Source organism: Nannospalax galili, unplaced genomic scaffold (assembly GCF_000622305.1).
Source record: "Nannospalax galili isolate Female #2095 unplaced genomic scaffold, S.galili_v1.0 scaffold87, whole genome shotgun sequence".
NCBI lineage: Eukaryota > Metazoa > Chordata > Mammalia > Rodentia > Spalacidae > Nannospalax > Nannospalax galili.
In genome coordinates this window covers 257,647-269,758 of record NW_008360320.1, presented here as the reverse complement: position 1 = coordinate 269,758, position 12,112 = coordinate 257,647, and the positions used below count along the sequence as shown (strand labels likewise).

At 39.7% G+C, this 12,112-nt stretch overlaps 1 protein-coding gene and 1 pseudogene across 1 annotated transcript in view; both read left to right on the top strand.

The window, feature by feature from the left end:
* Tnfaip6 (TNF alpha induced protein 6) overlaps nucleotides 1-3,981 on the top strand; it is a 20,438-nt gene extending 16,457 nt beyond the window's left edge. The window contains exon 6 of the mRNA XM_008825152.3: nucleotides 3,131-3,981. Coding sequence (XP_008823374.1) covers nucleotides 3,131-3,300 — 170 coding nt within the window. The 3' untranslated portion in view covers nucleotides 3,301-3,981. The remainder of the gene's footprint in view (nucleotides 1-3,130) is intronic.
* A 1,229-nt stretch (nucleotides 3,982-5,210) lies between these two features.
* Nucleotides 5,211-11,372, top strand: LOC103727343 (annotated as a pseudogene).
* The last annotated feature ends 740 nt before the right edge of the window (nucleotides 11,373-12,112 follow it).

The window sequence follows — 12,112 nt, the reverse complement described above, 5'->3', positions numbered from 1 at the left end:
TGTCTTAAAGGGTTTATGTGGAGTACAATATTGTATAACTCTATTAACTCAACGTAAACCTAATAATTTACAGCCAGTTTTGAAAGAGAAGCATCTTAGCTCTGGAAATTGTTATTGAATATGTCAATGCTATTGTAATGAAATGCCTCTTCTAATTATATGGTTATTAAATACATAATTATTAAATATATATATCAGATTTTGTTTCTGAAAAATGAAGACAGAATAAATAATTTTTTTTTTTGCTCTTTTTGAGACAGGGACTCCCTGTAGCCCCAGCTGTCCTGGAACTCTCTATGTAGACCAGGCTGGCCTTAAACTCACAGAGATCCGCCTGCCTCTGCCTCCCAAGTGCTGGGACTAAAGGCATGCGCCACCATGCCTGGACTAAAATAAGTAATTTTAAAAAAGACTGTAATATTTTAAATGAGTTAACACCATAAGAAAAGGGCTCTAGGGTCAAATAAATGTGGAAACACTGAATTAAACAGTGATAAATGGGTTTCTTTATTGGCAAACCACAAGAATGTTTAATATGCTAATAATTCTTGTAGTTTATCTCAAAAAGCTAGACATAATAGGGAATGTTTGCTAGATTTCAACAGATACAACCAAAATTATTTTTTGTACTTTTGTTCTAAGAAATATGCCTTTTAAAATGCCCCCTTAGAAGCATAAATTGATTACAATAAGCAATACAACACTTTAAATTTTCCAAACTGCTATTCTTTTTCAGCTAAAACCCTGGCTTTCTTAGAAGTCTTTGTTTTTTTCTTTTTTGTTTCCAGCACTAGCACCAGCACCTGGCATCCTGATATGTTCTATTTTCCTTCCAAGTCATAAAACTATCACACTTTTGCACCTAAAAGCAGCAAAGCTCCATTGCATTGCAAATCTAATTTCTCTCTAACATCCTCCCACACCCAGTCTTCCAGCACACTTAATTCTTATTTGTCATTTTTACAAGATGTGAAACTGATACAGGGTAATTTGGGTCCCCTCTTGGGGTTCTTAGACTCATTAATAAAAGAATTTAAGGACTGACTGAAACAGAAGCTTAAGGACAATTTTATCAGAATTTAAAAGAAAAATCCAAAGGGCAGGTGAGCTGTAATTCTCAGCAGCTGCCCCAGTAAGAGAATAGAAGAGAAAAGGAAAAGTAACCATGCCTTTTAAGCCAACATGGAAGTCAGACAAATGGCAGGGATGGAGGCATTAGAGAAAGGGTAAGAAAGCCCAAAATGTTGGAGCAGCCCAAAGTGTTAGGGCAAGCTGCTTAGAAAAGCGAGAGAAAGAAAGGGAGAGGTTACACTTCAGAAAAGCAGGCAGACTTGTCTGATAAACTGGGGGATTCTAGGCAGAAAAAGTTCACCACCTCAGTAATGTATTGGTTATTCTGCCTGTCTGCTTGTCTAAGGTGAACCCACCTTCCTAGGGGTGGTCCGTGGCCAGGTCATTGACTGAATGTTGGGTCACCATCTCTAAACCAGAGATTATATTCTCTTGACCAGGAATTTTCGCTGCTGCTGTTACAAAACTTTTTGCTCTATCTTTGAATGATTAATGTTTAAACCTTATAAATTCATTACTGTCACACTCTTTCAGAGAAGGGAAACTTTCTATAAACCTCTTGTTTATTTCTCTTTTCTCAAGAACATATTTTATGTTAACAGAAAGTTTAAAAGAAGCCTGCTTTCAAGCTTTAAAAGGTAGTTAAGTCATGAAAATCTATTTATAAAACAAACAACAGAGCTGAGGGTGGTGGTGCACTCCTGCAATCCCAGCACTCGAGAGGTAGAAGCAGGAGTGTGGGGCTAGCCTAGTCTACATACCAAGTCCCAGGGCAACATAGTGAGACCCTGTCTCAAAAACAACAACAAAAAGCATTAGTTCAAAGAAAGTCTGAAACTTGACATAGTTCCTATATAATGGAAGTGGAAGAGTACAGATGGATGCTAAAAAGCTCTTGGAATGTAATGGTAGTTAAGAACTTTGGAGCAGGAAAAGCTCCAAAGAGAGAAAAATGGGGGAGATGAACAGCAGTCTTCTCCCCTGCCCCCCGCCATGATTACCCAGGATAAAAGTCTTTGTTTCTCAGGGTTTTCACATTCCTGTGGTCATAAACCTGTAAACTACTTATTTATCAAGTATGAGCTTTTTACCTTTTGCTTGCATTTCTTCACATATGAGTATAAAGGCCCCCCAAAACTTGAGTGGGGTGCTGGCTCCTTTACAGAATGATCCATGGGTCAGGCCCAAGAGTGAAAGATTAAATTCCCTCTCCTCACCTGACTTTGGCTGTTGGTCTCTGATTTTCTATAACACCTGTTTGTTTCAACAGACAATGTACTCCAAGAATGATCAAATCAACACTGAGTTTTAAAAGTATTTCATTTCTAGAAGCTCTTTGTTTACTTGAGATACAATTTTCTCTCTTCTGCGTTAACTAGGGTTTAACTTAAAAAAAAAAAAAAAGTAATAATAATGCAAGGCTGTTGGTCCCCATCATTTAGCCCAAACATCCTTGAGGGCTTGAACTATACTTTTATAATTTTCTTATAATTCAATGGATAGCCCTTCTACAAAGGGAACCTTTTTTGTTGCCTTATGTTACTAGGTATCAAATCTATAGTCTCAGGCATGCTAGGCAAACACCTTATTTTATTATTTTATTTTTATTTAATTACGTGTGTGTGTGTGTGTGTGTGTGTGTATGTGTGTGTGTGTGTCCTCAGAAGCCAGAGGTCGCAGATTCCCCTGGAGCTGGAGTTATAGGCAGTAGTGAACCACCAATGAGGGTGCTGGGAATCAAACCCTGGTCCTTTGGAAGAGCAGTGAGAGCTCTTAACCACTGAGCCATCTCTCCAGCCCCTTAGAGAATCTTATAAAACAGAATAGACAGAATTTTGTATATGAGATTAGAGGGCCAGAGTTAAAAATATGAAAATCTCTCACCTGTTCCACTTGTCAATGAAACTACAGACACTAACACTTGTGAATCCACCTCTGCATTCTGGGAGTTTCATTTGTGTTTTCATATATTCTTCTGTGAGATGATAAGTCCTTGCATGGTCAGACAAATCAAATTGGGGTAAAGACTTCATTCTTTTGTATGCCCCTCTCCCCACAGGAAATGTCATGACCTTGAAGTTTCTGAGTGATGCTTCCATCACAGCAGGAGGTTTCCAGATAAAATATGTTGCAGTGGATCCTGCATCCAAATCCAGTCAAGGAAAGAATTCAAGTACTGTTTCTACGGGAAGTAAAAACTTCTTAGCTGGAAGATTTAGTCATTTATAAAAAAAAAAAAAAGAAAGCTGTTCAAACATACAATATTATGTTTGTATCTTTTGGACTCTCATCTCACTTTTGTATTATTATTATTATTAACACGTATTTATTGTTTTTATAAATGTGAAAGCAATACCTAGTTGTGGGGGAAACTGAAAAATGCAGAAAACTTCAGATGAGAAAAAAAAGCCTCTCACAATCCTACTATACAGAAATAACTAGTGTTAAGATTTTTCTATATTTTTCTTTCTGTCATGTTTCTATTTGCAGCATATGTATATATGTATCTATGTGTATTTGTACTTGAATTTTTGCATTCCGCATTTTATACCTGACCCTTTTTTTATTTTTATTTTTTTTGGTCTTTTTAAAACAGGATCTCCTTGTAGCCCCAGCTGGCCTGGAACTTACCATGTAGACCAGGCTGGTCTTGAATTCACAGAGATCCACCTGCTTCTGCCTCCCAAGTGCTGGGACTACAGGCGTGCACTACCATGCCCAGCTTATCTTGAATTTTTTTAACCTTAAACTTTATAGCTCAGTCTTTCCCAGATCATTGAGTTTTCTATAAAACATGACTTTAAGTCACTGTAAAATACCCCCAACATGATGGTTCCCTGTTTTATTTAAGTCTAACTCTATTGTTTGAATTTTATATTGTTTTCATAAGTATTGCTGTAATAAATATTCTTGGACATATATATCTGTGCAGTTCTTTAATTTGGGGAGAACAGGTACCTCAGGGTAGAATTACTAATCAAAGGCTAATTAAAATAGAATTTGGAGGGCTGGAGAGATGGCTCAGTTGTTAAGCGTATGGGCTGCTCTTGCAGAGGACCTAGATTTGATTCCAGCACCCATATGACGGCTAAAGACCATCTGTAACTCTAGTTCCAGGGCATCCAATGTCCTCTTCTGGCCTCTGTAGATATTGCATGATATGGGTGCACTTACATACATGTAGGCAAAATACTCATACACAGAAAATACAACTAAATAAATAAAAATTTTAAAAATAAAAATAATTTTTTAAAAGTCGAGATATCTTGGGATTGGCGAGATGGGTCAGAGGTTAAGAGCACTTACTGTTCTTGCAGAGGAGCAGGCAGCTCACAACTGCCTGTAACTCCAGCTCCAGGGGATCCAATGCCTCTGGCCTCCATGGACACTGTCAGATTTAGAAGCGTAGAAAAAGGAAGGCGTTTAAAGTTAAGAAATAAGAACCAGAGCCAGACCTGCAACAGGCAAGGAATATATTCCTTTATTCAGAAGACTATAGCAAAGAGCCGGTGCTGTCCTCGGAAACCAGGCAAAGCAAAAGCAAGGTGGACTGATCTGGACTTATATAGGAACTCTGCTGAATGCAGCTGCAGGCATCTGCTAGGTGCCAGTGTCACTGGGGGTAACTGAGAGTCTTCTTCTTGAGCTTATTTCCTCAGGATGAGTAGGCAGCACAGTGGGAGAGAAGTTGACTCTGTAAAAAGTCTCTGTCAGCCAGGGAAGTGACCAGTTGATAATGCTTGATCAAAGGCAAAGCCACCAATTCGGGCCATTTGGCCACCTTGAGGAATTTATGTTTTTATGACTTCCTTTAAGGAAACATATGGCTCTCCTGCAATTTACACATTCTATCAGACACCCATACCCACATGTACACACCCACATACAGACACACACACATAATTAAAAATGATAATAAAATAAATCTTTAAGAAAAGAGATTTGGGCCGGGCATGGTAGCATATGCCTTTTATCCCAGGACTCAGGAGGCAGAGGCAAATGGATCTCTATGAGTTCAAGGCCAGCCTGGTCTACATAGTGAGTTCATGACAGCTGGGGCTACAGGGAGACCCTGTCTCAAAAAGACCAAAAAATGAAAAGAAATTAGATTATATTCCACTGCAAAGAAACACGAAATTATGGAACTTGAAGGTAAATGGATAGATCTGGAAATAATTCTGAGTAAGGTAACCCAAACCCAGAAAAAAAAAGTATTTGCTACCTCATGTTCTCTATCATATGTGGGTGATAGTTTTGAATCTTTAGATATGTGTGTTTAAAGTATTCATAGAAGGCAGGAAATTAGTAAAGAGCCATGGGGGGAGGACTTCCAGGAAAGGGGGATAGAATGCAAGTAATATGAAGGGAGGAAAAGGGGAATGATGGAACAGGAAGCCTTACGTGGGGTGGGGGTGGGAGGGCAAAGTAGAGGAGGGAGAATGGAGAAGGATAACTCCTGTGAAAACATGATAGGAAACCTACTGTAGAAGCTGAGTTTAAATGGAGTTACCCCATAACGGGGCAAGGAGCAATGCCTCCCCCAGACATCATAGGCTATCAAATAAAAAGGCCAGTTCCAGGTATGGGTTACCTCTTTATGAATTATTGGTCTGTGGAGTCCCATAGGATTCCCCAAAACATTACAGGCTATTATTGCCGTTGCTCTTGGTTACCCTCCAGAACTTGATAGTAAGATCCTATTGCTGAAGATACCACATACCTGAGTTGTACAACATGAAGAAATCAAACTATTACCAACATGGGAGCTTTATTCCTACTGGCTAGTTTGCATAGTCCTGGAAGGTTTTATGCATGATAGCTGGGGAGAAAAGTCATCAGTCTTGCTCAGTTGTGAACCCTACAAGCTATAATAATGACTTCCCTGGCAAGTTATGCCCACTGGTGCAATAGTGGTATGAATGTCACAAGAATAAGCAAAAACTGGGCCTGGAGAGATGGCTCAGAGGTTAAGAACACTGATTGTTCTTGCAGAAGACCAGGGTTTGCCTCCCAGCACCCACATGGCAGCTAACAACTGTCTGTAACTCCAGTCCCAGGGGATCTGACAGCCTCTTCTGACCTTCACGGGCATTGCACGACATGGGTGCACTTACCTACATGCAGGCAATACACGCATACACATAAAATAAAAATAATAAATAAAATAAAACAAAAAGAATAACCAAAAACTTTCTGATTGGATTTAAAACTCCCTCCATAAGATGGAACCCATGTGTGGTACCATTAACTAGGCCAAAACCCCATAGCTGACTAGGTCATAGGCCGTAGGCGAGAACCTAGTGCTATTATTCTGCTAAACAGACATGTAATAAGCTATCCCCTAAGTTCTTATCTTTATACCCTAGATTAGTGCCTCTCTCAGCCCTCATCAGAATAGCTTCTTTCTGCAGTAGATGGCAATTAATACAAAGACCAACAACCTGTCAACATGCAGAGAATAAGAAACTATGGAGTGCTCCACTCCAGATGGGACATCTATAACAAATGCCCCTCCCCCAAGGCTCAGGGATCATCATGAAAGAGGAGACAAGAAGATTATAAGAGTCAGAGGGAGTAGACATCTATAGAGAAAAAGTATTTCTAGACATGACCAGCACAGGTGCACTCATGAACTCACAGCAGCTGGAACTGCATGCACAAGACCTGTGCAAGATCAAGCCATCAAAAATCCCAGCATAGATCAGGGAGGGGTTCATGAAGTTCCACATGTATTTAAGGAGCTTTGGGCAATTGAAGGCCATTGCAGATGGGAAAATTAACTTTCTTGAGGGTTCTGAGAGGCTACCCACGCTCCAGTAGAAGGTCCCACACTCATGTACATACAAGCAGCACTAAATGTACTCAATGAACATTAAAGTTTATTTAAGAGAGAGAGAAAAAGAGAACATGAAATTGGGAAAAGTGGGGGCAGAGATGGAGAGGAATTAGAGGGGAGGAAATGGGGGAATGAATGTGATCAATATGCATTATATGTATGTATAAATAAATAAAATATTTTAAAGAGATTAGATATTTATTTATCTACTTTTTTTATTTTACTACAATCATCTTTTTGAAGGAGGAGGAAGCCTCGTTGATACTTTGTGTGAGAGGCAATGATGATTTCAAACACTGCTCTAGACACCTGAGAAACAACAAAGACCCAAGTCAACAGAAATCTCTAGGCTTAAGTTTATTCTCTGGTAGAAGGAGAGATACTTCCGTTAATTAATAGTCATGTTATAAATAAAAACATTACTTTCCTAAGCATTAATAACCTCACAGTGATTCTTATGATGCCAAGGGAAAAGTTTTATAGTAATATAATTGAATCAAAATGTTCCTTTAAAATAAAATTACATGTACAATGCAGTACACAAACTGATTTTCCCAGTACTTTCTGGCATTCTGCCTTTCATGTGGTTGTTACTAATTAGCTGGCTTGGTTCTTTTGCACTACTGAGATGGCACCACATTAAAGAGACTGACTCCTGGAGTCATTTAACCAAGTCATTTAATCTGTTCTCACATATTCTGATTTCTCTTTCTTCTCAACAAAGAGCCTCCCCTATATCTGTTGAACAGCACATCAAGCATAGTATGGGAAAAGAATAAGGACCTTTGTCTTTATCAGGGACTGGAGAGATGGCTCAGCAGTGAAGAGCACTGACTGCTCTTCCAGACAGCCCCAGTTCAGTTCCCAGCACCTATATGGCAGCTAACAACTGTCTATAACTCCAGTTCCAGGGGATCCAGTGCTCTCTTCTGACCTCCTCGGGCATTGCATGTGTGGTTGCATTTACATACATGTAGGAAAAACACTCATACACATAAAAGTAAAATGAATAAATTTTTTTAAAAAAGAATATTTTACCAGAGTTTTACAAATGAAGAAGCTATTTTTCTGACCAGTCTGACCCAGAACAGTACACAAAACCATAAACAGATGTTATCAACTTATACCCACATGTTGTTTTCAGCATTTCTTGTGGAGGCATGTTGCTTTCAATGTCTCTGCATCTAGCCAGTCGTCTTAAGCTTTAATTAGCACATCTTATGCACACATACATTGTTCTGAGTCAGAAACATAAATGAGTCACAAGGAAAAGTCATCACAAAAGAGAAATAGTGAGCATAATATAAGATTAAAGCTATGTGTTAAGCTTAGTTTGTAAGAGTTAACTATATTGGAAGTCCAAAGCATTAGAAGACTGATTACATTGTTTTCCTTTGTTAAATTTTTATTTATTTATTTATTTATTTATTTATTTATTTATTTATTGTCTTTTTGAAGCAGAGTCTCCCTGTAGCCCCAGCTGTCCTGGAATTCACTATGTAGACCAGGCTGGCCTTGAACTCACAGAGATCCACCTGCCTCTGCCTCCCAAGTGCTGGGACTACAGGCGTGCACCACCATGCCCAGCAATTTTTATTTATTTTTATTTTTGTGTGTATGATTAGTTTGCCTATATGTAAGTGCATCATTGCAGGCAGTGCCCAGAGAGGCCAGAAGAGGGCACCATATCCCCTGGAACTAGAGTTACAGACAGTTAACTGCCACTTGGGTGCTAGGAACCAAACCTCTCCTCTGCAAGAGCAACCAGTGCTCTTAACTGTTGAGTCATCTCTCCGGGCCTATACTGTTTTACTTAAAGGTTAGTTAAATTTAAACAAGTTGAGTGCACAGAACAAAAACAGATTGAATACATGATTTTAAATTATCTCAAAGCATATGACTAACTTACAAGGCTATGCAAAATTCAACTTGTGATTCTCAGAAAAATCATTCCCACACTACCTGAATACAAATTGTGCATAGGAGAGGAAAAGCTCTTCCAATGTTGGCTACCCCCAGACCCTTGAACACCCAAAGGTTAGAGGCAAGATTGGCAGACCCTTGGGCCAACAGGTCCAAGCCCTAAACCTTTTTCTCCAGCTGTAGGAAGACAGACTTATAGCTTTAGGTCCTCAGACTGGAGACCTACTCTTTTGGGTTTTAGCCATTTGAAGTCTGAGCACTTAGTAGCTATTGTAATCCTCAGTTTCCAGAAGCAGTAAGCAGTAGCAGGCAGCAGCAGGCAGACCTGCTAGTGTTACATCTTTTGAATGGACCTCCGGCAGCTAGAGTTATAACTTTCTGCCCTAAGGTACCATAGTCCTTAAAGTTTGGCAGCTCTCTGGAACTCTTTCAGCAACTAAGGTCCATTGTTCATTGTCTTCAGTTCACAGCCTTTGTCATCTTTGCTGCTTCTGCCCCACACCTAGCTACTCTCCAAAATGCTTCAGCTTCAGGGACTGATGGTGTCCCTGATGCTACTGCTACTACTGCCCTCACAACTGCTCCCATTCTGCCACTGCTTCTGCTGTCTTCTCTACTAAAGATACAGACCAAAACTGGACAAGAAAAGACCACCCTATAGATGTCTTACTTTGCCTAATATTGCAACACCAGTGAACGGTGTAGGGGGATGTCTTACAATTGACTTAAAAAATGAGCTGAACAGCCTGGTTCCATAGCCAGAGAGGGTGATAGTAAGGGAGTTTGCCAACAGAGTATCTCCCTTCATGCAGACATGCTTGCACCAATCATGCTCCTCTAGCTTGAGTGAAAATAGCTCCAGAGTCATCTAAACCACCAAGACCTGTCTTGCTTAAAAATGCTGTTTCCAAGGGTGGTATAAGTGGAATGTTGTGACTGCAGTATGCCTTCAACTGTGGTTGCTGTGGTTCTCTGCAGTACTAGAGTGTCCTCAGTGACTGTGGTGCCCGAAACAGGTTGCTATGAAGGCCAGGCACAGAAGGGCCTATCAGATGCCTGTTCCTGATAGTTTTAACTGTTCACCAAAAACACAGGAATGATGGCAGAAGGATCACTGTGAGTTCAAAGCCAATCTGCATCTACATGAGTTCTAGGTCAGCTATAGAGTAAGACCTTGTCTCAAAAGAAAAAAGGGGAAATGGGGGTAGGCAGATATCACAAAGCTAACAATTTTAATTGCATTTGAGAGTCTTTGCTATTATTTGACTACTTTCCCTGTTGTTGTTTGGATTTTGTTTTTGTTTTTTGAGACAGTCCTACTGTGCATCCTGGCTGGCCTGGAACTCACTATGCAGACCAGACTGGCCTCGACCTCACATAGATCTGCCTGCCTCTGTCTCCTGAGTACTGGGATTAAGTGTTCACTGGTTTTAATTACAGTGTGTGTGTGTGTGTGTGTGTGTGTGTGTGTGTGTGTGCGCGCGCGCGCGCGCGCGCGTGCACGTGCGCGCACCCGCTACAGCCTACTTGTGCAGGTCAGAGGATAATTTGTGAGAGTTAACTGTTTCCTTCCATCAACTGGGTCCCCTCCCAGTTGACTGAACTCCAGTCATCAGGTTTAGCGGCAGGTCTTACTAGTATTTTCTTTTCTTTTTTTTTTTTTTTAACACTTCCAAATCTTTATTGTTTTAAAATTGTACAGGTCTTTTACGATACAGTATTTTAGTATTTAAATGACCTTTAAATGTTAATGTACAATGAATATCTTTTTCTGAAATTCAACCATGAATTACAATTTCGTCAATATAATTATTCTAAACAATTCTAAGATGTTGGGGAAGTTTGAGTACCGCACTTGAAAATGTTAACAGTAGAGACTCTCCTTCCCTGGAAAGCCCAAGTGACCTCGCTGTGGAAAGTGCTTTTGAAGACTGTTCATTATTTATGGCTGATCTTAAAGTCAGTCAACCTATAGTTGCTGCCCCCAGAGCTTTATGGAGCTTGTGCTCCTGAGCTCCCAGGTGACACAGCTAGGTCAGAGAAAATAGATGGAAGGAAGAGTAGATTCATCAGTGGACACAGGCATGATGTCTGTTCAGGAAAACATTCATCTGCTTCTGAAGAAAGACAGAGGATAATGCTGTTAGAACAAACATTGCAGTTGAAAGAAGAAAACAAGTGCTTAAATCAAAGACTGATGTCTCAGAACATGTCTTCAATCTCTTCCAGACATTCTGAAAAGATAGCTATTAGAGATTTTCAGGTGGGAAATTTGGTACTCATGATCTTAGATGAGCGGCATGACAATTACGTGTTGTTCACTGTCAGTCCTACCCTGTATTTTCTGCATTCAGAGTCTCTACCTGCCCTGGATCTCAAACCAGGTGAGGGTGCTTCAGGTAAATCTAGAAGACCCTGGGTCCTTGGAAAAGTCATAGAAAAGGAATACTGTCAAGCCAAAAAGGCATGAAACAGATTCAAAGTTCCTTTGGGGACAATGTTTTACAGAGTGAAAGCTGTTTCATGGAATAAGAAGGTATAGCCCACGGAAGGAGTGACTACCTCTGAAGTCATTTTTCTGATTTGTCCTCCAGTGCTCAGAAATCACTCCAAAAACAACCAGCCAACTTTTTATACAAAACTTAACACAACAATATACTTCATTGGTGGATAGCACTTACTTTTTAACTAGCTACATTTCAGGAATAATAAATTCATCAGAATCCTTGGCTGAATTAAAATGGTTTCGTTTCATTTTGTTTCCAATCAGATAACTAGAACTGTGGACCAAACTAGTTCATTTTCTCAAAGGGCATAACCTGTGCACTGTGGCTTATAACTAGCCATATTAATTGCCTGTTAAATAAACATTAGCTTGAACTTAGGTATTAAATGTTATTATTACCAGCATTTGTCCTTTTGTGAACTCAGTATCAGAATACTTGCACTCTTTAACACATTCTTTATAAAATGTATAAATTCTCCCAAACCATTTAAAGAAGAGTGTTATTGCATGCAGATAATCATAATCATAACCTTGAGTTTGTCTCAGACTTCTAAAGCAAATTCTTTCATTCTTTTTTTAAATGCCCTTTGGACATTTCAGAAAAAAGAACTCATACCAGTATTTAACATTGCTAAAGTCCTGCCCCTGCCCCAGGGAGAAGTGGTGCTCTCTGATCTGTAGCACAGTAAATGAGGATGATTTACTGTCCTGAATGGGAGCAGTCACTTGATAGTAACTGTCCTGAATGTGTCTCAAGCCACTGGCTTGAGTGTGAC